General features: G+C 40.1%; 3 protein-coding genes across 3 annotated transcripts; 1 reads left to right on the plus strand and 2 right to left on the minus strand.

The window, feature by feature from the left end:
* Window positions 1-14: 14 nt before the first annotated feature.
* LOC146481712 (alpha-1A adrenergic receptor-like) lies at window positions 15-17,277 on the minus strand. Its single transcript, XM_085107762.1, has 4 exons — window positions 16,048-17,277; window positions 3,698-3,902; window positions 2,579-2,716; window positions 15-1,755 (listed from the first exon to the last, which is right to left on the minus strand). The coding sequence occupies exons 1-4, from the start codon at window positions 16,954-16,956 to the stop codon at window positions 1,556-1,558; spliced, it is 1,452 nt and encodes a 483-aa protein (XP_084963888.1). The 5' UTR covers window positions 16,957-17,277; the 3' UTR covers window positions 15-1,555.
* LOC146481713 (uncharacterized) lies at window positions 7,169-14,642 on the minus strand. The gene is made up of 4 exons (XM_085107568.1): window positions 13,364-14,642; window positions 12,275-12,386; window positions 9,024-11,403; window positions 7,169-8,912 (listed from the first exon to the last, which is right to left on the minus strand). The coding sequence occupies exons 1-4, from the start codon at window positions 13,749-13,751 to the stop codon at window positions 8,388-8,390; spliced, it is 3,405 nt and encodes a 1,134-aa protein (XP_084963694.1). The 5' UTR covers window positions 13,752-14,642; the 3' UTR covers window positions 7,169-8,387.
* Window positions 17,278-21,662: 4,385 nt separating the features above from the next.
* On the plus strand, window positions 21,663-26,256 carry LOC146481714 (beta-2 adrenergic receptor-like). The gene is made up of 3 exons (XM_085107609.1): window positions 21,663-22,684; window positions 23,738-23,954; window positions 25,368-26,256. The coding sequence occupies exons 1-3, from the start codon at window positions 21,827-21,829 to the stop codon at window positions 25,520-25,522; spliced, it is 1,230 nt and encodes a 409-aa protein (XP_084963735.1). The 5' UTR covers window positions 21,663-21,826; the 3' UTR covers window positions 25,523-26,256.
* Window positions 26,257-26,625: the final 369 nt, after the last annotated feature.

The following is a 26,625-nucleotide window of genomic DNA, read 5'->3' on the forward strand; positions in this document are numbered from 1 at the left end:
TACTTTTGGAACACTACTTTTAATCCTGTAACCCCTAATATCAAAGAACAAATTTTCCCATCTTGTCCTCGTACTTGTCTTATAAAATTACTGGGGAGAAGTTATTAAAATATCAGTGATCATATCCTTAATTCTCCGTACCTCAGGGGTTGAATAACCATTGATATTACAAGGAGACACTTGATGCTGACACTTTTAGGGCTTAAAGGGTTAACGCCCCTATAAAACACAGCAAATGTTTCATGGCTTTTTTTCAGAGCGGAATAGAGAATACGTTTATTGAACAGAATAAAGAGAAATTGGGCAAGCTCGAAACAACATGAGTGGAAACAACCGCCTTTTCCTCGAGTTTCTTCAATAGTTTTTGATCCTCTTTTTCTTTTAAAGTGGAAGTATCACGGGGATTATTTTGAGCTTTTATCGTTAAGATAGTGCGACAACGCCTTCACTCAATTACAAAATAATTCTAGAACATCAAGAAAAAGAAATCAACTGAATTCTTGAAAGGAACAACTTTAGAGCTGCTGTAGTGGTTTTTGGGAAACGAAAACACGAGAACTTGAAAACAGTTAGCCTAACTTTTATCAAGTTGCAGTCGATTCTAACCCAGTCCATCTGTGGCCAGAGACACTCATCGATAGTCTTAGTACACTGGGGTGACAATCTACAAAAATACTTTTACGATTCTGTTGATAAAGAACGTTTTGGAGTTTTCAATATAACACCAAATTCCCGTGATACTTCCTCTTTTAAATAGTTTTTTTACATTATCGGCTACATGTTTACAGCAAAACTTAATTTAAGGTAATGTTAAAGTCAGATAAATTGTGCAAGATTCTGTCTGACCGTGGTCATATGTTGATTTTGATTGGCTTTAAGCTCTCTAATTGGTCAAAAATAATTAAGCGTGCTCGTACTGACCAAAGCAAACATGGTATTCTTCTTAACCAATCAAATGCCGACCGAATTAATTTTTACTTGTTTTCGCGAGTTTTCCCGCGCTTGCCACTGGCAACACGTTTTTGCGCTGGGTTCTGATTGGTTCGTTGAGATCATTTGTAGTGATTGTCCAGATGTGCTCGCTGTTTTGATTTCACAACCTTCTGTTGATGGTACATTGTCATGAACTTAAATTCTTGTCATAAAATTTAAATTCAAAATGACGGAAAAAATAGGTGGTAAACATACCTGGTTTTATCTGACAGTGAAACATTTTTTCCATTATTTCCTAAGAAATTTCAAATCAGTCTTTAAATCTAATAATTGCTAACGTCAATTTATTTTCAGAGTGAAGGTTCCCTTTATAAAAATCATTACACTGTCTATTCACTGAGTGTTGGGAATATGTTAATACTTCGTGCGAGCTACTTTTAACAATGAATATATCCAGTAAAATTGCTTATCACTGGCTCTCTTGGCCACGTGCATCTTCTTTTTCTTCTTCTTCTTCTTCTTCCTCTTCTTCTTCTTCTTCTTCTTCTTCTTCTTCTTCTTCTTCTTCTTCTTCTTCTTCTTCTTCTTCTTCTTCTTCTTCTTCTTCTTCTAGTTTTTTGTTTCAATCGACTTCGTCTATTCTTTCTAGCATAGCATCTAATAGTTCAATAACATCCTCCACAACAAGGCTAGTATCGCCCGCGCCTGTAGTTTCATGAACCTCAACAGCGGTATCCTCTTCTTTGTCACGTGAACACTTTTCAACGTTGTTGTTCGCCTCATCAAGCGAAGGAAGGGTCTCCTTGGTGTTTGGGTCGCCATCTACATGTAATGATACAAATACTATATTAGAAGAACACTGTCAAACAAGGCTGCGCGAATGATGGCATTAATGTGATACAGAGGTTAAATCAAAAAGCTTGCGCTATTTAGTTTCCATTGTCTTACAAGCACAAACTTCAGACTCGTATAACCTCGAGAACGACGGACCATTTTGACCATTATCAGATTTATGTGAAGTTGTTTTTTAACTTTTATAGCTCGTGTGATTCTTAATTGACTTAATAAAGATGATCGCACTGATAACCTCTGAAGGTGATGACGGGATCGTTAATGATAACGAGGACGACGATGATAATGGCGATGATGACGATGACGGTGACGACGATGATGTTAATGAAGGTGAAATATATGAAACTCTTATATTTGAACCGCGAATGAAAGGATTAATAAGTGACAGACCATCGCAGTTATGTACGAAACTCGAGCAGTATCGGAAAGAAAGCCTGAAAAAAGAAAGTCAGGCTTGAACGGGATTCGAACCCATGACCTCCTCGATGTCGGTGCAGTGCACTACCAACTGAGACTGGGAGCTGGTCATGAACATAACTGCGATAGGCTCTCAGTTATTGACGTTGAATTTGATTGTAATGAAAGTGAGATGATGTTAATGATGACGAGGAGGACGACGACGGGGATGATGATGATGAAGAAGATGATAGTGGTGATGATGATGATGATGATGACGATGATGATGATGATGATGATGATGATGACGATGATGATGATGATGATTACTCGTCTCCAAACAAGACGCCGGCCACTTTCAATGTAGAGTTATCCTTAGAAACAAATACAAAATTACCTCCTTTTTTGTCTTCCTCGATCGGAACAGGAGTGAGGTCTGTAAGTGCTAAGGACAGTCTACTGTTGTTAACAGTGATGTCTGTAGCCGACTGCTGTCGGGTTATTTTCGTCCCAGTGTAACAGTGACGGGACACACCTGTCGGGAGTGCAAACCGTTTTGAGAATGAATACTGATATTTACCATTAGATTTGGCAAATCATGGTAAAATTTATCGATACAAGTTAAAACTCCGAGAGTATCCTAACCTCGAGGGTAGAGGATAAGGTGAGAACGAGGACCACACAACGTACAAATAAACTGTTCTGAATACTTTTTGCTGTCGGATCTCTTGTTGTGAAGATGCGCGTAGCAGATGTCACTTTACATGTAATTAAACCAAACTGAAAAACTTTTGAATGCACAGGTCCACACAACGCAGGAATTAAACTTGCTGGTAATTTTGCCGGATCTCTCTTGTGAAAGACCTTGTGTCAGGCGTCACTTGAACGTGAAAATACAAAACTGAATGCAGGCTGGCACTACGGCAAAGGACAGATTTATTAGTGGCCAATATTTCGGTCAAACTGATTGCAGGACTGACACTACTGCAAAGGGCTTATTTATTTGGGCCAATATTTCAACTAGTACAACTAGTCTTTTTAACTGGGGGCAGTGCCACCTATTTTTAGCGTTACTTTGAATAGGTAACAAAACATTTGTATGGATGTAAACATCAAGATTATGGTTCAGGTTTGTTAACAAACCCTAAAAGTGCACAGAAACTGGTTTTATTCATCTTTGGCTGCAGATGGCTAGGATGGAAATGGACTACAACTGTTTCGAGGTCGAATTGAAATTTAGGAATGTTGGTTTTTTTTGGCGGAAGGAAAAACGGAGTACCCAGAGAAAAAACCCTCGGAACAGTGACGAGAACCAACAACAAACTCAACCCACATATGACGTCAACACCGGGAATGGCACCTGAGCCTCATTGGTGGGGGGTAAGTGATCACACCACTGTGCCATCCCCGCTTCCTACCTGCAGAAATAATCTTTGCTTTGCGGGCTACCCTCCCTTCCCTCTGACTATAGCTAACACAGCCTGTTACCAAGTCAGCTTGGGAGATCAAAACTTACTAAGGGACCTCCTGTTGGGGCGCTGTCCTCCACAGACACTCAGTACCATTTTGAACACAAAGAAATAACCACGCCTGTACCGCTGGCTCATCCATCCGTACAGCGGTGGATTTGCGAGAGCGTGAAGTACAGAGATGAAACTTGTGAACAAGACGACCTTGAAGGACGGCTGCTTATCGACGATCAGGCAATACAAATTGTTTAGCTATGAAAGACAAAAGATGGACACCAGGTTAGCTCATTAATTGGGAAAGATTTCCGGACAGCCCCATACTGTAATTGTTTAATTACGCACCACTGTCAGACTAACCCTCTTCCAAAAACGGTGAGCGTGAATATAATAGACCTTATCACGGTTTTCGACACCATTTTTACGGGTAGGCAAACAGGCTTGAAATAACAGTGTTTGTATGGAAATCCGATGTCAAATAATTTTCATAAAACATCGCTTCTGAAAAATTCATGAATTGGAAACTTTTGGCACTAGGAAAAGGATTTTAAGAACAAAATTGGAGGGATGTAGCTGTGACAGAAAGCGTCCATTCGTGTTTTGAACTTTCCATACATTTCAATGTATTTTTTCCCGCGAACTATTTTTAGTAGCATCTCACGGCTGGTTCGCTATACAGACAAATGTATTTGACCACGCCCAGGGAACAGAATTCTGGTACCTTTTGGGTTTTTTTTTCAAAATTTCCAACGATCACCCCCGTCACTTTCATATCATAGTTCCCCTCGGGTATGAACACCCTGATATGGGGCTGTTACATTAAATATTCGTACCCCCCAGGCCAAGGAACCATAGAATTCTTTGGGGAAGCAAGGTTGAAATAAAGGAATATTTTGTGTGTATGGCACCCTATGAACAGAGACTCTCTTGACTCTCCAAAGCACGGAAAGAGTGTTATATGATTTTATGCTGTTTAAGCCAGAAAAAGGGAACTACAGAGTCCCAGACCTAACCCTTTGAGACTGACAAAGGTATATGTTTTGCCTTGATCGTTTGCTGCAGTCTCGAGAACAAGAAGCACGTATCGTAGGTTGTAAATGACAAGCTTTACAATACGTTAGCCTGTTTGTTTCTCTTTACAATTTTGCAGAAATTATTTCCAAGCAAACTAAGAAAGAAAGCATCCTTGAAAATTAAGAGTCAGTCAAGATTCAGTGGATTGGTGAACTGCTAGCAAGAGCTGAATTCCTGTAGAGGAAACCAGGTATGTCTTAAATGGGATTTAGATTTGGTTTGCTAGGTCGCAGCATTGTCGACTGCACCGCCATAGTGTGCATAGAAAGCCTCTGAGTACCAGGAAGAAAAGGGTACGAAATCTCAAATATTTTTGTCTGAAATTGAGAATGAACAGGTCAAACATTCTGAACATTTTAAGCGAAGTAGCCAGGCATTCTTTTCTTTTAACGATAATTTATTTTACAATAACTGTCCAAATTTCCGCGCGCTGATTGGCTCGTAGCTATTGTCTATAAGAGTACAGACAATAAAAATGACGTCAGATGTAACGCGCGCGCTTTCTCAACGAAAAAAATAGCCAATTCCGCTCGTACTTTTTCCATTGGCAGTGAAACCACTCGCCTGCGGCTCGTGGTTCCACTTGAGTTTTGAACATTTTTTGACGTCATTTTATGGTCTATAAGAGTATAGACCATAGAAAACTGCTTTCGATTTGTTAAGAGGATAGCTGAGAAATCTGAATAGCCGTTACTTTAGATGGTGAAACTTTTTTTTTACAATAACTTTCCAAATTTCCGCGCGCTGATTGGCTCGTAGCTATTGTCTATAAGAGTACAGACAATAAAAATGACGTCAGAACGCGCGCTTTCTCAACGAAAAAAATAGCCAATTCCGCTCGTACTTTTTCCATGTTATTGTAAAAAACAAATCGACGGCAGTTTTCTATGGTCTATACTCTTATAGACCATAAAATGACGCCATAAAATGTCCAAAACTTGGCAGTGAAACCACTCGCCTGCGGCTCGTGGTTCCACTTGAGTTTTGAACATTTTTTGACGTCATTTTATGGTCTATAAGAGTCTAGACCATAGAAAACTGCCGTCGATTTGTTAAGCCGATTGTATGGTCTACAGTTATCATAGCAAGAAATAGCTGCTCTAAGAATAGACCCTTCTCCAAAATGGCGGCCGAAAATTCAAATAAGTTAAAATTAAAAACGTATATCAGCACTAGAAAGAGCAGTTTTGCCTTAGTAACGCTGCAAAGTTTCAGCATGTCAGGTGTAATATCAGCTGAGAAAATGTAAGTTGAAAAATAAAAAATTTACAAACGTTTGTACGTCATACCCCCAGTCACACAAACGTCCACAAATTTGTCAAATTTCATCTTCCATTTCCTAGGCTGATATAACACCTAATAAGCTGAAACTTTGCAAGCTTATTAAAGTAAAGGTGCTCTTTCCAGTGCTGGTATTATTCTTTCATTCAGTTCAATTTTAACTCATTCTGCCACCATTTTGGGGAAGAGTCTATTGACTTCCTACGTTCATGCACGTGCAGAAATGTCCATAGGTTTTTTTTTAGAGAACCCAAAAGTCAAAACGCCCAGCAAAATCTCCGCAGAACACCTGTTCTCCCAGGATACCTTCAACAAAATCACCAAGGCTTAAACCCCTTCCTCGCCGGGCATTTAAGTGACACTTTCTCTAAGAGCGGTCCACTGCGTTTCGGGTCGGAAAAAAGTTTGCCCTCAAACTTTGCCCAGTAAATCATCTTGGGTCGTATGCAAATGAAATGAATTTAGTTTTTGGAAATACGTTAAAATAGATTTTTTACAGGCCACAACAGTCAGAGCGGTCGAGGACCTAAATTTGGGCGTGGCGAAAATAGAAAATTGCATAAAATTGATGAGCTCGCTGCTCGAAAACCAGGAAACGCCACGAAAATTCATTATAATTCCTAAGTAAAGTGGTCCTTCAAAGGTATGAAATGCATATTCATTTTCATTTGTTTTAATTTTTAGGGTCACAAAAATTGATATTATTAACCCTCGTTAGAACGCTTTCTGAAAACCGGTGAAAGTACCCTGTCTTTGCCGGCATTTATTTCACAAGTCCAGACCGAACCATTCTAAATTCCAACTGAACTTTGCTAAACAGATGTTAGAAAGCACAGAAATATAAAAATACCTTGCGCTTTTTATCTTCCTTGATCACAGTGACTTCGCACTTTTGGTGCTTTTTCGAATATGACACCCACATTATGCAAATGAGGTTGTTGATCAAATTCAGATTGTTATGAAACAAAACATTCTTAATCGCTAAATTTTACCATTCTAAATTAACTACACCGAAAAGCACACAAAACTAAAACGCATAAACGGGTTTAACCGTCTAAAAATGCTTTTAAACTGATGAATTATTTAGTATTGTTTAGAATGCTATGTAAAATAATATAAACATCTAATATGCTAAATGCGCTGTCTACGAAACTTAGTCCTATATAAAGAAATTTTTCATCTCGCTGTTTCCTACTGTCGATTTTTATTTTTTGAAAAGTACTATTGAAAATTTGTACACGTTTTTGGTATCAAAAACGTGAAGATCAATTCAGCTTTAAATGGATGCTGTGATTTGCATTGAAATCGACAACACTTGATTCTGTGTTTCACTCTAGATTATTTCTTGATTGCCTTTTTTATTTGGTAAATGACTACTAAAACGACAATGCTAACAACACCATCTTATTTTTTCCCGATCTACGACCAACGTACAGAACAATTTGATGAAGAAAGTTTTCTTTTGCCGGATGCGGCATTTTAACGACATAACTCCTGTACTGGAGAAGTTTATAGGTCAAGGTCCTTTAAACTCCTCAGTTAACTTCCTAATTTTCTCCAAATTGATTCCATTCACCACTGCTTTGAATACATTATTACTCTTTATTCTCATACATGATAAGCAATATTCAACACCGTACAATTAAAGCTTACTGGCGTGTAGCTACTAACTTTTGGAATCTGAGCGGGAATGGCCTCCGTTGACATCAATGTCCGTTTCAGGGGCAGTAATACTGACAATTTCCTCATATAAACAATGACCTTTGCATGCACCGCGCTTTGAAACTGTAAAACGCGGTTAACAAATGAAAAGACAAGATCCTTCCTTAAAATCTTCTAAGCTTACTTCAAAATGACTGTTATGCTATATGCTTTACATATAACGTGTTTTATTTGTGAAGTCCGATAAATACCGGGAAAAAAAATGACCGCGCACCATTTGCGCGCGCGCTGGAGCGCCCAATTTTTCTCATAGGAAAGACGCGGTTTCAAAATGGTGGGAATTTGTTGCAATCCGCGCGGAAAGTCCCACACAAAACACCAAAAGATGTTACGTTACCTTTAGGAAAGTTCCCCTAGGAACTCATTTACATCACTAGTGTGACTGTGGTTTGGATATGATTTCCTAATTACCATAAAATTTTGCTAACTTTAGCCTTGAATTATTGATCATTTGAAGTCGTTTAAAAAAACTCATTCGTGCCTCGTTTTTTCAACCTACTTCTCAGTGTTTGGATATCTGATGAAACACACCTTCTCGTGTTTGATATATTGCATATAACGCGTAATTTTACTTGAGAAATACGGCGCTAGTTAATTGAAACGTTTACAGAGACCGTTGCTCCCTAATCTCGTCCCTGTCTTTCACAGTTATTACATAACTGTTCACTGCTTATTCGGCATTGCATTGCAACTACACTCCGAGATCATTTCCTTCATTTTTGAAAGAAGGACTGCCTTGGTATCTTTGGATCGGACTGAAAGATCAAAATGTTTGCACATCTCTCGAAGCATCGGAACCTTGAAACTTGGTAGCTTCCCATCTCTTGACAAGGTGCACAAATCATAAATATCGTACAGGATTGGGTGGGTCAGGCCTATTTTCCCCAGGACTACCTCTGTTGTATCTCTTAGACGTTCCTCATCTATGTCGCAAGCGTACTCCTCTACCAGATCGTCCAGCTCTTCTGCGTCGGTATCCTCTTTTTCACTTTCTGTAGGCTCTGTGTCCATCTGGTGCCCCTGCTTGATGCTTGCTGATAACCTCGAGAAAAAACCTTGAATCTGACACTTAGAGAGCCACTCCGTTCTATCGAACATTCTCTCTCCGTCTATTGTGGAAGCCGTTCGCATATCCTTAGCAACCTGTGCTGGATCTTCTTTCCTGCCAGTGCCTTGCCCAATATTAAACTTATGTATCAGTTACCGCCGAACCTTTTCCGGAAACCTCGCCCCTCTGCACTTCTTGTGAAGTGCCCAGCCCTTCAGTAATCGTGGGGTACTTGAAAGGGATTCTTTCACCGCTGCTGATGCTCCTGTCAATCCTTTCCCTTGTATTGTTAATGTCTGGAAGTGGCTGACCCTGTCTCTCCTTAGCTTATCATACAGACACTCCTTCCCAGGCTGTCGCGGGATTTCTTGATGACCAAACATATTCATATGGAGGTCTAGGTCCGACCGACTTTGAAACTCTTCAGTGCAGCTTGGCTCGGGACATTCATATAGCTTGTCCTCACTAAGATCGGCTCTGCTTTGCTCTTTTGACGTGAACTGGCGAACAGTAGTAAGGAAGAATGGGATCTTCTCCATGAGATCTGATTTTCTCTGCGGACAAATTACAATGTCATTCCATGGAATAAACTTCCCAGGACCGACATTGAACGCTCTCCAGACACGTAGGCCTTCTTTAGTAAACTCGAAATTGTGTAGATTGCTGTAGTTCGGAATCTTCCTTATCTCTAGCGTTGTGTATTGCTCTTGGACAGCGCATACCGTCGCTGTCGTCCCCATAACTGGCCTCTCTTTCAAAGCGGTATGCATATCTTGTGCAGATACGACATCATGACCCTCGTTACAATACCTTCTAATAGCTGCCTTAATCGGGCACAAGATTCTATCGCACATGTCCTTTCCCGATTGAGGTTCGGAGTGGTCGTATCTGACGATCTCTATCCCCTGGCGATATCCGAGCTCTCGGAAGGATGAAACCAGCTTGCTATTGTGGTAACACCCTGCTTCATCTGATCTCAAGTAGGCCTTAATTATTCCTGGGTGTCGCAGCTTAATGGTAAAAAGAAGGTTCTCCAGGATTGATAGCACTGCAAACCAGTCCTGTCGACAACTGTCAAGAAGGTGAACGTAGCAGGTTACTTCAAGGCTTTCTTCTCGTCTCGTTATGACGCTACTCACATGCCAATTGATTCCTCTCTTGGCAAACCACTCTGCCTGCTTCTCTCGAAACTTCATGACTGTAAACTTCATCGCCCAATCAACTACTATGACCACTTCATCTTCTTCTATGGAGTTTAAAATTTGCTGCTTTGCTTGATCCTGATTCTGAGCTCGTAAAATATGGGCTTTCCATTCAAAGATTTTAAAGGCGGCACCCTTCGCGTCATGCTGAAGGTCGTCTGTTTGATCTTTTCCGAGCTGTGCCTCGTACTTAGGAATGGCACTTTCTACTTCCTCCACGATACTTTTCAGGCTCTCGCAGTCTGCGCACGCCATGTCATGGGTGTGGCTGCATGCGTCCTGGTAGTCAGCGTCACTGGCATCGCTCAAAGCAAAGACTCTACAATGATCAGGGCAGGAGCTGCCATCCTCCCTGCAATGGTCACAGTATTTAGTCTTGAGATATAACTTGCCTTCTCGAAGCTTCTTTCTAGCTTGTTCACACCAGTCTTTTGCTGCCCCAACGTGCTCTAGCTCGTCTACGATTCTTAGCAAATCCTTAAAACCATCAGCACCGTCAGCTGCTGTATTATCGAGACCTTGCAATGATTTCCTCTGTGAAGCTTCTTGGACGTCAAGTACTCTCCACATGGTGGAGTTACTGATCGGGTTAAATCCAGTTTCCTTGCAATGTTCAAGGTATTGGTTAATGATAGTGCACCTGGCCACTGTGCGGACGACGTTAGGCATAACAAGTTCTTCCCCACTCTCAAGTTTAAGGGTGCGAGTACCGTAAGCTACATCTTGGTAGTAATATGGCCGCATGCTAAACTCCAAGAAATGGTCTAGTTGGCGCTGATCCACACGGATTCTGTGTCGCGGTAATCTTTCAACAGGTATTCCGGGTCCTTCAATCTTCGCTTGAGCTCTTGCCTTCTTTATTTGCCTTTCACAGAGATCTTCAAATGGCTTATGGATTTCTTTAAGCTCTTTTTTTGTGAATCGATCGGCGTAGATACTCAGTATTTGTGTTTTTACAGACCTGGACGGGGCATTTTGATATGCAACAACGAGGGCTTTCAGGCCGACACCACCAATTTCAGTCTTATTGTTGTGTTGATCTATTACTGCCTGGAACAATTGCTCTCCATCATTGGGCGCTATTACATCACACAACAACTGACACACCTGCTCTGTTTTCTGGACAACTGCTGATCTTTCAGCTTTGGGGCAACTTTCCCAGCAAGCTACTTGTGACTCCAGGGGATCGATTTTAGGCTTTCTTGCAGCATCGGCAAGGCTGTCAATGCAGGAATTGAAAACTTGCACTGGCCCTCCATTATTTTCTTCAGTTAATCCAAATTCGTCCATTTCCATGCTATCGTCAAACGCAAGCAAGGCTGAAGGCGTCCAAGTTTCATCAGAGTTGCATCCCCGCCTCAAAACACAGGGTGTTATGGCTGAGTACATTGAAGACTGGAGTTGAGCTGATGCTGCTTCTTTGCAAGGCCTTAAAATGAAAAATTAATTTTAATTGAGAGCCAGCAAAATTGGAACAACGGCATTTTTAGTGTACTTATCTACAAAAAAATAGACGGGGTGTGTTCCTTTTCGGTTGCATGTGCTTGCTGTAAAAAGCATAAGTGCATCAAAAGGGAGTGAATTAGTTTAAATGTAGACTTTACTACCTTGGTCATCTCCATCTCGAAACTCAATCGATTTTAAATGTGTAATTTGGAGGGGGTCAACCTTCTTTTTGTGCTTTATTTTGAGTTATGTCTTGGGCAGAATAAAAGAAAAAAAATTGGTCCCTCATTCTCCCCTCTAAATCAATCAGTATGAATTTGCGTGCAAAGCAAAACGCGCCATGTTTCAATCACTGAAAAAAAAAGGTCTTAATTTTTTATTTCAATTGTCCAAGATTGTAGCTATTAATATGTTTTTTGAGACTCCCAAAGCGTGCGCAACAACCCCCCCCCCCCCCCCCCACAAAGCAGATACTGAAAATGCCCCTCAATTTAATGCAATAGCCATTTTTTGAACGCGACAGCCATTTGTATAGAGACCGGCGTAAATGGGGCAGCAGTATGGAGTAAAAAATTCTTGACACAATGACGGGGCCGTCCCACATGTTGTTATTGTGCTTTATCTTATAACGAATATCACCAAATATGGCAATGTTTATCTTATTGCGGAGATTGCCTTGCCTAATCAAATAGGATAAAACTTATTATAAGCCAGGCTGCATTCATAAATATCAAGATTTTAAAAGGTGCGCGCGCCGAGTTCTTTTCTTTACGAAAGGTTAGAAACGATGTTATAGTCTGATTTTTCTCTATATACCAACATTTTTTGGTAGATATTTTTACAAAATAACTCACCTCGCTCCTGGATTGGACGTTTGTACAGATTCCTTTTCCGAAGTTGCACGGAAGATCCAAGGCATTTCTTTCACAGAGGCATTGTGTTGGTTGCGGCAGTTGTTGCAAATAACTTATTTGATCAAAAAGAAAGTCAAATTACTCAAGGAAGGTTCTACAACTGACTTCGGACTTATTTCTCATGTTCGGGCTACTGCGCTACGCAGTCTAAGAAGCATATGTGAAAATACCACATGAACATTTTTTTATCGGGGGATGTTTCAGTACAATTTCGTTTTGATACGCAATATGAGGGGGGGGGGGGTAGAGTGGGGGTGCCCTTAACCCCCCGAAGGCGATAAAATTGGACAATTTTCATTATATTCACAGAGACCTCCTAAAGTAAAGAACTATCTAAAACACGACAGGTATCTTTCTGCTCCGCAAGGGCTACTTTAGGTTAATAAACCGAGGAGGGACTGGGGAAGGGGATAAACTCGAGCGCGCCTTGTTTTTTTTCTTTGCTCTTCCTTTACTCCTTTCCACCCGATTTTTTTACGCCCATTTTTGGAGAATATCATATGCAAAGAAAAGAGATGGCCAATAACATATCACATACTGTGTACCAAAGAACCCGATATTTCAAAAACATAATGAGATGTCAAGAATGCCTCTACATTTCCAATTCTGTCGCAATATTAGTGTGAAACCAGCAAGAGCAAAAAGGAAAGGCTGCTACATCCAAAAGTATTAAACGAGGGTCTTTGTTTTGGGAACTTTACCGCGTGTGCGAAAGAAGAAAATAAAACAGGGAGAAAAGCGAAGATCATTCAATTACCAACAGAGGTAGATAATTCAATTAGACGCTAATTGTAAAAGCCAACAAACTGAACGAAAATACCGGCAAATGCCGTGAGAAAAAAATCTCAGACAGGGAGCTCGAATTAGGCACACTTCCCCGCCACATTTTCACTCTAAACATGTTGCAAAATTAAATCCTAGAAAAATTCAACACCAACTTGAAGTTCTTCATCATAAATAAAAGTCAGTTTGCTATAACTGATTTTATGTAAGAGAACGGTCACAAGGAAGTAACTATTATGTACGCACCTGAACCGATTTGGACAAGGACACCATACATTTGATGAATAGCCTTAGACATCTCAAGAGTAACAGAATACCGGCTCTTTGCCCCCTTCTGGCTCCTACCAGGACGTCCCTGATGAGCGGGATACTGGCATGCTGTTCTCGGGCGCCAGAACTTCCCCAAGGTGTGCCTATGTTTGGCGCATACCGACATTTGTTCTACGACGGTCTGTTCCAAATCAAAAAGGCCAGCCCTGGCCAGGATTAGCTCTCCCTCCGTTATAGTTTCTCGCGATAAATGAACAGACGCAAGGTGGCTTTCTATTGATTCAGTGCAATGAAGCAAATTAAAGAAACCTGAAATGCCTCTTGAATCACTACAAATCCCCGAACGTGACAGGAAGCACGACATCTTGTTTCGGAATGCACAATTTCCCTTATTACCCAAGTCTTGACGTCAAGGATCGAGAAATTTGTATAAAGGGAATAAGGAATACGGGACGTGGATTGGGCTACAAAACTCTTTAATGCAGATTCAAATTTGAGGGTAAGTCGTAAACGAGCTGTTTATGTTCAATGAAATACATGTGCAATAAAGTACATGTAATTGTTTCTCATAAGCGTCAAGTTCAAATTCTAAGCCACGCTTCTAACCTCATGCCAGTTGAGGGTCCAGGGCACTTATTTCAAATTTCAGATTTTCCCTGCCGTCCTTTTTGAGCTGGTAATGACACCTTCAGTGTCCCAAGGGTGCTCTAAATGGTATGGAATGGAATTATGGCGAACATTTCCAGGACACATTGGGGGCGCGTATTCGAGAGGTAGCACTTTTTCGAGGATTTATGGTATTTTAGTGGACTGCCTGTCAACTAGCTTGGAGTAGTTTTAAAATTACACTTACGCTATAAACAACACAGCAACAATATACTGTACTGATGCTCCTTAATGTGGGATTTGATTATCTTTCTCTAGGAGGAAAGCTCGTGTTGAATTTTCAGTAATAATGACTTTAAAATAATTACACTGAAACAATGAGACATTACATTAAAAATATTAACTACACCAAAAAGTACAGGTTAGAAGCTTTGGCATTTGCGTCGAAGGGCCTGGAGTGAAACTCTCAGAGCGAGACACCAGTCCGCCGGGATTGCAACCGGAACACATCGCGACGGACGGATAGACGGATTATCCTTCCCTCGCTTCCTAGGAAATCTTTCTTTTTCTGTGCAGTTTGTTTTTCCTTCCGGCTTTCATGTACAAGTTCTTATCAATTCAATTTGAGCAACATATTGATAATGCCCAGCTTTTGAAAATTAATAAGTCACATGTTTTACTAAAGCGAATTCAATTTTTTCTTATTACTACATGGAAATTTTTTGCGAACTGTAATAGAATGACAACTTGCACTTCAAAAGACAAATGGCTAAAACAACTTCTAGACCACCGAAATCTTTTTCGTGGTGTGGTGCAGAAGTTTATATTATCTATATATTGAGAAAGGCACTTAACGTGGAGGGATGTACAGGCCGGCATCCTCCTTCTAGTCTGCTTGTCAATTTCAGTGATTTGTGATTAATTCAGATGGCAGTAGGCCAAACTCAGCGAAATGTTTTACTTCCTAAAGGACCTTCAAGCAATGAATACCAATTGAATGGCGTCAACAAAGCAAACATGCAAAAATGGAAAAACAAATAATACTAACAATAATAATAATAACAATGAAAATAAGTTTCTTAGAACCTAAATACTGTTTAGCAGACAGACTAAGTTGCATAAAAATTCCCCACAAAGTGTCATAAAATCGGGGCCGAATTATTCACCAATTTAAGGCATTTGTAAACGGTTAAAACCGTTTATGCGTGTTATTTTGTGTGTTTTTTGGTGTGGTTAATTTAGAATGGTAAAATTTAGCGATTAAGAATGTTTTGTTTTATAACAATCTGAATTTGATCAACAACCTCATTTGCATAATACCGGTTTCATATTCGCAAAAGCACCAAAAGTGCGAAGTCGCTGTGATCAAGGAAGATAAAAAGCGCAAGGTATTTTTATATTTCTGTGCTTTCTAACATCTGTTTAGCAAAGTTCAGTTGGAATTTAGAATAGTTCGGTCTGGACTTGTGACATAAATGCCGGCAAAGACAGGGTACTTTCACCGGTTTTCAGAAAGCGTTTTAATGAAGGTTACTAATATTAATTTTTGTGACCCTAAAAATTAAAACAAATCCAAATAAATATGCATTTCATACCTTTGAAGAATTACTTAACTTAGGAATTATAATGAATTTTTGTGGCGTTTCCTGGTTTTCGAGGAGCGAGCTCATCAATTTTATGTAATTTTCTATTTTCGCCACGCCCAAATTTAGGTCCTCGACCGCTCTGACTGTTGAGACCTGTAAAAAATCTATTTTAACGTATTTCCAAAAACTAAATTCATTTCATTAGCATACGACCCAAGATGATTTACTGGGCAAAGTTTGAGGGCAAACTTTTTTCCGACCCGAAACGCAGTGGACCGTTCTTAGAGAAAGTGTCACTTAATTTTCCTGTACTCACCAAAAAGCAGTATCGATTTTTAGAACCTCCGGGGCACTTCGATTCCCTGTCAAAATTTTCACAAAGTTTTCCTTACCCAAGGGTAACCCGCAGGGTACCCCATAAAATCCCCCAGGGGTAACCCTACGGATATTTCAATAACAGGAACTCACCAGAAAAGGTAACCAGCTGATGTAATATATGATAACAACTATCCCCATCATTACCGCCATTTTCCGCACGTTTCGCACGCCGCTTGTGTTCCCGCGACTGTGCACGCTTTGTTGGCGTCTACTTTGCACGCTTCGCGATTGATTCCTGACTTGTCCTTGCCCTGTCATTAATGATTGTCTTCGAATAAACTTTTTCCCGGTGAGCTTGATTGCACAATACGACGCGAAGACCGCAAGCAACATAACCGCACCATAAACCTCGATAAAAATAACATAAGCCTTACCCAAGTCGAAGGCCTGCGAAAAACACACGCCGTTTTTAAACCCAGAATGTCCGACGCCCATGAACGGTAATGTTCCGGAAACTATTGAGAAAAGCCAAATGCATCCGACGAACTTCTTCATACGTAGTGGTGTGACCAGTGTATGGTGCCTTAAGGGATACATCAATAACAAAGAGCGCTCCACTGCTATAACTGTGACTGTTGCCGAGGAAGAGACGCGGAAAGTGTAGACCAAAGCGACAAACGCATCACACAATTTTCTACCCATGGGTCGTCCCAGAAAGTATTTGACGATCGTGATGAGCTCGACTGCGACAATGGAGTCCAGGAGATCGGCTAAAGACAGCGAGAACAGCAAAACGTCGGCTGATGTCCATGTTCGATAACACGCTAACACCACCAGGACTAAGGCGTTTCCGAAGAAAACGAGAAGTATCGTGGACTGAAGAAGTAGTGCAAGCATAAAAGTATTGATATTTTCCGGCAACTCTATAGTGTTTACTGTGCTGTTTGTCGTGTTGATTAAAAATTCTTCAGTGTTTTGGCTTGTGTAGATATTTGTTGTGAAAGTTGGTGGAGTCTTCCATGTTGAGTTGGAATTCATCGTTAGCGAAGCGTTGCTCATAACAGTTTCTCTCAGTTTTGACTTCAGATTACAATAAGCTGAAAGTAAAGTGTTTCACTAAGGATCCAGCTATGACACGTTAGTCTAGAATTTGTCTTTGTTTAAACAGTCGGAATTCATCAATTCTTCGTTTAGACGACTGTCAGTGGACCTGAATAAAAGACAAAGTACTTTTTACCCTCTTAGCAACGAGGCGAAATACAAATAACTTGGGAAAAAGCCAAGTTCAAATGGAATGATAAATCAAATTAAATTTTGGCGAGTACCACAGGAAAGTACTACTCAGTAGCTTTCATTTGAATGGTCACACTTTAGGATTTCATCCACGTACTCGAACGTTACAAGTAAACTTGGTAAAAGCCGCCATGTTTTCCGTCTGTGGTATCTTTTTGTTCTAAAGAGTGACATATTTCTATTTAATATTGTATCGTTTACTCAAAGTACTGACGTTTTAAGGTGCTAGATAGTGATCTAGCTTTTAAGATAAAAGTGAATGGTTATTACCATAATAAATGGGATTTGTCGCACATTCCTTGTTTGATCGCGTCGTGTCGTTTGTTGACATTAGCTTTTTGGAGCTATTTAAAACTGTGCAAAAGATTACATAAGGCAAAAACGTGTCATTGTTAATGCATGCCTTGTTTATGCAATCTAATGCTGTGATCAATGTACCTTCACCCTTCACGTCTCGGTGTGAAACAAGCCTGACAACTCAATAAAATATATAAAAAGCGTTCTCAAGTTAAGCGCGTTTGTCACGAAACAGCGATTCCTTACGTGGGGGCAAGTGCCACCCAACTTATGGAATAAGTTTTTTGCTTCGACTTGAAATATGCATTAGGTTTTTGCCAATTTATTTATAGTTTAAACTGCCCGAGATATCGTACTTTTCCACACTCATCAGTCATCTTTCTTGAGCCGACGGTCAGTTGCACTGAACGTAGACGAGAGGGAATCCTTGTCCTCTCTTGTTCCATCGAACTTAATTACATCGAAAAAGGTTTTCCATGGCTACCGGCTTAAACTATTCTAACTCTACCCTACTTACGTTTGAATCTTTATGCCGAACACATGTAAACCATTTTTGATAAATCGATACAACTCCGCCGGTAAAGTTACTTTCAGAGAAGTACCAACGGTACAAGGTATGAAAAAAACTCTTCTGCAACCTCGTTTCTTGTTTTGTCATAAAAGTGAAGCTTTTAAATCCCGGGTCAGTTTCTGATCGAAGTTCGATTCTTCCTTTAACTTATAGAGAAAACTAATATTGGATTGAAATTTGCGATATCTGCTTATGAAGTTGGATTGGCAGATTGGTATGTAATTTCTCCTTACGTTATCAATACATTATCAACCAGACAGGTGACGAGAATATCAACTAGGTGATATTGTTTGATGTAACACCAAATTCTATGAACTTACTTTGAAAAGAAATGTATGGAAGTCGGTCAGGAGAATTAACATTCAGATCATGGGAGGGTAAAGCTTAGTCTTTGGATTAAAACCAGACACTTTGGATTAAGTAAGGAGGAGCAGGGTTGGCGCAGTGGTGAGGTCACTCGCCTCCCATCATTGTGGCCAAGGTTCGATCCCCAGACTCAGCATCATATGTGGGATGAGTTTGTTGTTGGTTCTTGTCTTTGCTCCGAGAGTTTTTCCTTGGGTACTCCAGTTTTCCCCTCGCCTCAAAAAAACAACATTTCCAAATTCCAAGTCGATCTGGAGTGTGTCGCAATACTGTAAAGCGCTTTTGATTATCTCATCGTGGTATTATGCGCTATTACAAATTCACATTTTTTTTTATATTTTTATTTAAATTTGTTAAGTAAACGGATGAAATCTGAAAATGGACTGTTTAAAAGGAAAACAATCCAGCCACATCCTAATGGATTTATGTCAGTGTCAAATTAACCCTATCGGTTCCACCGTTGCACCTGCCCGACTTGTTGTTTAATCTTGCTGATGAGAGAATTGTAAATCTACAACCTTTTTTTAGTTTCTTGATTGTTCAATCCAAACAAATGGCATTCCCCAGTTAAGCGGCATTCGGAAGGCAATTTCGTAAAGACCATTTCATAAAAAGCGTTAGTCGACGTTTCCATGTTTGTCAGGCATCACTCTATGGAAACGTGGTAATTTTCTGGGCGATTTCAATGAAGTGGCAGAGAGAAAACAAGGGAAAACTGGCTTTCGATATGTGGTATAGCGCGCGCCATATTATAAGTGAAAACGCCTTGGAGCCACCTTAAATTAAGGCTGCTTCAAAGTTCACAAAACTAAAAAGCGCCTAAGGCCCAGTTCAGACGCCGAACTTTTCATGAGCCGAACTTAATTCAAATGAAGATCGGCCCAAATCACGAAAATCCCGCCTTTTGATTCGGACGCGGAACTTAATTAGCCGAACTTAATTTACTTGATTTTTTATTTGAAATGCGTTATAATATTTACGCATTAGGTTCGGCTCATGAAAAGTTCGACGTCTGAATCAAAGCCGTTCCAAAGCCGAAATTCCCGGCTGAGTCAGGCGGGAAGAGCGGCTGAGCCGTTCCAAATTGAAACAGCCGTTCTCAACTGATTCAGACGCCGAACTTTTCATGTACTAGATTCGGCTCATGAAAAGTTCGGCGTCTGAACCGGGCCTTACCTTCTTGTTTATCCTGCGTTTTTGCGTCCCTGTTCGTGCTCTATCAGTTATCAAATGTCCAGACAAAGGGCTAACTGCTCGAAACGTCTGCACTCGAATCTCTTTACGGTGGCCAATTTACCTTTAGTTATTAACTCTGTTGATAAACCAAACATTCGTTTCCACTCCCCACCGACGCAGCACCACAGTTTCTTTAGAAACTAACCCCTTATCTCTATCTTATCTCATGTGCGAAATAGTAATTTGAAGGTAAAGTGTCTTCGGCTTCCTGTAGCCTGTGTAACCAACGAATAAAACAATAGAGCGAGTCTACCCCGACTGGGGAGAAAGTTTGTCGTGGGCTGTCACGTGACCAGCCTTGACCTTCTCGAGGGAGGAAGAGTGAGGAACCTGGGAATGAGATTAACAAAAATGGAAATATGTAAGCACTTTAGGTGGCCGAACACAGTTTGCGCGCGCTTAACAGATTCTGTTAGGTGATGCTATTAACCGCGCGCTAGGGTTGTGGTAAGCAAATACTATCGATCCCTCGATTTTATACCAAATAGATCACAAAGGTAAGTTTTGCACTTAAAATAACTTAGTTTCTCGTTTGTGAATCCTTCTTCATTTATCGCCGAACAAGGAAAGTGAGTTTACAATGAGCTAAGCCTTTTTGTACGCTTTTCATCTTTGCTGAGAAAACCTAATTAAAAGCCACGCATGCGCATTTGAGCAAAAAATTGTGACTGGTTGTTTTAATGCAAATGAACTGTTTTCTAAGGAACCGCTCGTTAGAATTTCGTGAAATTTGACAAAGCAGTAGTTTTCTAAAAGCGTAACTTGCCTACAAACCAAAAACAAAATCTAACAGAAGGTATCTTCAAAAAACATTAAAGTGCAAAACCAACATTTACAGGAGATCTGTCTGTTAAAATTACATGGAAGTAGGGTCACTAAGTCAGTATTTTGTGAGTTTTTCTGGACACAAAAAATGGAAAAAATCTAACGAGTGCATTTTCCAAAAATTAAGAAAAACCATTATTTGTGGACGCTTAAAAGCTTGCTGCGTTGCCATGGCAACGGCACCATTATTTGTGGACGCTTAAAAGCTTGCTGCGTTGCCATGGCAACGGCACCATGCTCAACAAGAAGTGTCAAAATTTATTCCTTCTTAGTTAATCTTGCACCATGCTAATTTCGGGTACTCAGAAGTATGTAGTTTTCAAATAATGTTTACTAACACCTGTGTACTGGAAAACTGTGTTCGGCCACCTTAACCAGAACAGTTTCCATGGTGCAAGTTATATTCTTATCCTGACCAGTTATGACAAAACATATTCGACTTGCTATTCTTAGAATTTTTCTTAACAATCCAATCAACATGATCATGATGATCCCGTGAATAAACTTGACTCCTTGCACGAATGTTATCACGATAGCTTCATATTTTTTTAAAAACAAATTGCGGATGCTATATTTTCAATCTTTTTGGCAGGATTTATGATGCAAAGTCTTAAGTGGTGCGTTTTTGAAAGCATCGTGCTTTTTCCTTTTTCCTGTTACGAAATGTTTTGAAGTATTTCCATAACAATCATACTGAATTCTTATTTTCTCATGCGCAAATTGAACAATAAAAGAACAGTTCTTTTGGGAATAATCAAATATTCTATGGTAGTATTATTTATCTTCAAACGAAAATAAGTTCATTGTGTTTGTGACCCCTGGCCAATTCTTTTCAAATTTCTTTTTTTCGTGGATGCATGATAACAGTAAATTTGTTAATATTTTTCTGCGGGGGGGTCAAATTGTCTTGGCGGCGAACACACAGCCCTGTTCTAAATGTCTGACAAATAGACAGTTTTTATAAATGGCAACCGATAAACAATTCTTTTGTTTTCATGAAAATTGGCCTCACAAGCCTCCTAAAAATGCAAAATTCAATAGAGTTTTTTTACTCTCAAATGAGGTTAGTTGGGCTAATTAACATGTATTGAAAAGAATAATTAATTGGCCACCATTTATGAAAAAAGTCTATAGCTGTTGTTTTGAATAAGTGTGATAATGAGCTTTCGTGTACAAAGGGATTATATAACAAGTGTGCTAATGCTATCAATTAAGGTTCCGAGTTAAAAACAACGTTAGCGTAACTACGTTGCAGCTAGAGTCACTTTTTCACTCCACTCGCCATTGTTCTTCATCAAAGTGGGCAGAAATTCTTTGTGACTTTGTACTGCAGTGGATGAAATGGCCACCACGACTTCAAATGTCTTCGAAAATTTTTCCATGACAGAACATTTAACTGCTCACAAAAGCACAGACACGGAAGAGTCAATTACGTTAAGTCCATTTGCCGTTGGCTTAATCCTTGAAGCTGGTATTTTGGCAGTAGTTTTTGGGAATCTTTTGGTGCTACTATCATTGCGATTCCAAAAACACTGGGTTGTCACGGACATCTTTCTTCTCTCGCTGTCAACGGCTGACTTTGTTGGTGGATCGTTCCCTCTACAAATTATAATTTTCATGAATTATTTCCTCCGTAAGGAATGGACAGCATTTTTATGCGGGCTGTATATCATTGTTGTGAACTCGCTTCGTCTCGCGTCGGCGAGCACTGTCACCCTTATAGCGATTGAACGAGCATTCATGATACTTTCACCGTTTAAATATCACACAACCATTACACTTTCACGGATAAAGAAAGCTGTTTTATTCACTTGGTTCATCGCTGTGATCTTCGCAAGCCTTCCATTTATGGGAGTTGGAAAATCTGGTTATGAGGAAGGCAAATGTTTTTATCATTTTACAGACACTGGTAGGACATATGCCATACTCATGTTAATCGTCTCCTTCACTTTACTGACAATAGTCCTAGCATGTTGCATTGCCATAAAATGTTCAAGTACAAAGTTTATTCGAAGACAGACGCAGATGGATACTAAAAATAAACTCGCGGGAAACGAGGCATCCCGAGGGTCGGTTACCAAAATTCCCGGGTATGAAAGACGCAAAAGTAACCCACAGGGAGTTCGTGAAATTCGAAGGCTGTCTCGTATGATGGCTGTTGTTGTTTTTCTATACTACATCAGCTGGCTGCCAATTCTGGTGAGTTTTCCTATTGTTTTTCGACCTGGAAACAGTGGGTGAAAGAGCCACTCTGAAGCCACTGAAATTCCCATTTATTTATTTTATTTATTTTCTCTAAGAGTTATGTTTGATGCGACTTTAATTTGAGGCGTTTTTCTGGCGATTTCAAATCATTCGACTGAGCTACAAGCGACTTTCGCTGCAATTTCGATGCAACAAAAGCAGAGCAAATGCGACGTAAGCATAACAGCCATCTTTAATACAGCTATTTCAATTAACGTTGTCGGTTCAAAGCATGAGGCTTAAAGACAAGACCGAAAGTTTACGAGGGATTTTTATGAATAAATTCATCAAAATCAGTCATGCCTGGAGAAAAAAATAGGTTGTAATTAGCAGTACAATGACCTGCACGTGCAGGGATGATTTTGATGAAATTATTCATAAAAAATAATCCCACAAAACATTGCGGTCTTGTCTTTTAGGTTGATTTTAATCCGACAACGTTTATTGAAATAGCTGTATACAGTATATATATCTTGCACAGCCATATCTCTTTCAAACTTGGCATAGAAGTAATAATTTATGCGATCCTTCTAATGGCAGTGTCTCCCTCTACTTCCCTCCAACAACGGCGCGGTTTAAAGTCTTCGGCTTGTAATTCCGCCAAGATCACAGCGCGTTTTGCGTGCGAATGTTATTTATCAGTGCTATATAACTTAATCTTTTAGTAACTGTTAGAGTTTTATCATAATTAATAAAAGGCAATGGTTATGAAGCCTGACAAATTTTTTTGTTACATGTTTTTGTTAGCATTTTTGGCCTTGACAGTGCACAGACGACAATAGATTTTGAATTGTGTTGGAGAAACTGGCCAATAGAAACGTTCGTGTTAAGATATTCAACTGTAGCGTGAACGTTAAAACAAAGGATTTTGCTCTGTCGGGGCCCTTCCAACAAAAATTGCAGGACCATTGTTTTCATGGCAAAGTTTCATAACCAGTCCCTCAATTAACTATGGTTTTATGTGGTCTTTGTGTTTGCGTTTCTTATTCGTATTAACATTCCTTTTAGATCAGCAACATAATAACCATGGCAACCGACCGGAAGTCCAGTAAACTCGTGGTGCTTCTCACAGGAATGGTTTCCCTTATTTATGCCGTGGCAAACCCCGTCATATACGGTGCAATGAGCATGCGCTATAGGTGGGCTTACAAGAGAGTATTTGGAGCTGCGTGCGGAGTTTGCAGTGATAAAGAAAGGTCTCAGAGCATCTCGTTTTCAAGCATAAGTAAGTGTAATGTTTTTATTCCCTTGTTCTGGGACAGAGCAGTTTTCAATTCAGTGTTGAAAGTTTTGACGCGTTTGCTTTGGTATTACTTTACTACGCTATGTGGTTCGTCTTTTACCAATGAGAAACAAACCCAAAAACCAATCGTGCCTTGCTCGCACGTGTTTTCCCGCGCTTGGCACCGGTTACATGTGTTTGCTTTTGATTGGTTCATTGTGTTTTTACGCCTGTTGTGATTGGTCAGAGTAAATACGTTGGCTTTGGTTGAAACCCGCTCTAACCCACTCGCATTGATCCCTTTAATTAGATTTGTTAGAAGCGTACAACTGAATGAAACAAGTACACGTACACGTACATTGGGGACCTCCAGATTTGACTACGAGTACGAGATTGAGCACGAGTACGACTTTTCAAATCTAGTTGGCGTGGTTTAGACAACCTCTTGTCACACCAGTCCTGTTTCTAGGGTTTCCTTATTTGCTGGTTAACAACGAAAAGGAGCGAGAGCTCTACGGATGTGACTGATTTGAAATTTGAAAGTCGTACTCGCACTCAATCTCGTACATGTACTCTGATCTGAAGTTCCCTATTATAGGTACTGTACTGTCTTGGTACTGTTACAATAAAATGAAGGTTTGTGGTGCGCAGCTACAAAAAAAAAATGCTCAATTGTGAATAAAAAGGCAACGGAGATACCAAGCTTGTATAACTCAATTCATAATAAGCGCTCAAAGGCAAAGGTATCATTTGCTAGGCTCTTGCCATTCCAAAATAAGTGTAAACTTTTGTTTTCCTTACCTCGCGATGCAGATAAAAAAAAGGGAAATTTTAAAAATTCTGAAGTCCGCATAAACGATTCTAGGAAATGGACTTGGTGAAGGGTTACCTCTGAACAAATCCAGGCTACGCACTTGCCCACAACAAAACTTTTATTGGATTCTAATTGACCAATCAGGAGATAAATCAAATAACCGGATAACCAATGATAACTTGTCTCACGTACGTTTTCCCGCGCTTTTAGCATCAGACACTCGTTCTCGTGCGCTTGATTTCGGATGCGTGATTTCCTGCGTTTGGGCACCGGATGACTGTTTTCCCGCTCTTGGTACCAAATGCATGTTTCCGGCGCTTGGCGCCTAATGCACTTTTCCCGCCTTTGCTCTCCTCCACCTGACACCAACGCTTTGTTCCAAATGCATTTTTACCCCACTTACAAGTGGTAAATGTTAGTTTCTTGTCACATGTTTTCCCGCGCTTAGAACTGGTTGTATATTTTCCGCGGTTTGCAGTGGTCATGTGACCCTGTGCCGGCTTGGCAATGCTTTGCACTGTTTGAATGTTTAGATCTTTGTTTTATTGGTCCATCACATTATTTGCGTTTGATTTGATTTGCCTGCTCCCTTATATTTGAAGGTACTATTCGTTCACGGGCCCAGACGAATCGACAAATGTCCAACGACCAATCGTCCAAAAGTGAGGTGGCTGAGAACCAGAAAACCAAGCATGCGCAAGCAGAAAATACCGCTCCAAATAGCGCTGAATTGTGTCACGACAGTAGTCTCACATGACGTCACGGATGTAGCTGTGACAGAGGCCCCTGGTGAAGGGACCTAGTCCACGAACATTTTACAAGACAAAAATGGCGTAGGAATTATCGAACGCTCTTTTCGAATAGTAGTATCTGTCCGTGTATAGCACAACTAACTCATTGAGGAATTTTAATATTGAAATAGTGAAATTCTAATAGTGAGATATTGCATGTAATTTTACATATTCGTCTGTAAATTAATTATGAAAAGCCTGATATGAGGAAGTATTGTATTGTAGAATATTGTATTGTAAAAAACGACCCGAATGTGGAGATTGGTGTGTTTAACACTGAACTGTTTCCTGACGTCAGCTCCGAAAGGTGCTACCCCCGCGGGGGAGGGGGTATACAAGTATGACTGGAGACTCTTATGAGTAAGAAATTTCTGGCGGACCTTTTTAGACTAGGGAGGAAATATTTTTGCCGCGACATTTTTTAGGGCTTTATACAGAGGCGAATGGACTTTTTACGTTCTGGGCCAGTGGACTTGTTTTTAGATCCAGGTGTAGCCTAATAGGAAATTTTCTTTTTATAGAACCGCACCTCCCCCTTCAGTTATATACCTGGTTTGTAGAAAACCTCCGATGTGTAAGGGAATCGAGCCTTGTAACTCATAGAACTTATACGCGCATTACCGCAAACAAGAACTGTACTTTCAGTCACTGTAGTGGATTCTTTTTCAGAGCTGAGGCATTCAAATAAAACAAAACCGTCACTAAATGAGTGCACTACTTATTTGGCACTGTTTCATACATGCATTTATGTACCAGAAGTAAAATTTCCTTCGTGGAAAAAGAAAGGAGAAACTGAAATCTTGAATTTTGGAAATCGATATCTCTTCGCAACCAGTAAATAGAGGAAACTGTGCCTATGTTTTCATATTTGCTACTATTTATTTTTTTAGACCATCCCCGGAACATGATTTGTTTTCCATCCGGCGCCATTTCCCTCACGAGAGTGGGTCGGTCCTTAGATTGAAGAAAAGACAAGAGAGAAAGAAGAGCTTTAGGATCGTGTTTACGACAAACGTCAAACAGGCAAAAATGACCACGTGACCACCATTATCCTGCGTCAAACGTCATA

This window comes from Pavona decussata, unplaced genomic scaffold, assembly GCF_977016875.1.
Source record: "Pavona decussata unplaced genomic scaffold, jaPavDecu1.1 SCAFFOLD_48, whole genome shotgun sequence".
Lineage (NCBI taxonomy): Eukaryota > Metazoa > Cnidaria > Anthozoa > Scleractinia > Agariciidae > Pavona > Pavona decussata.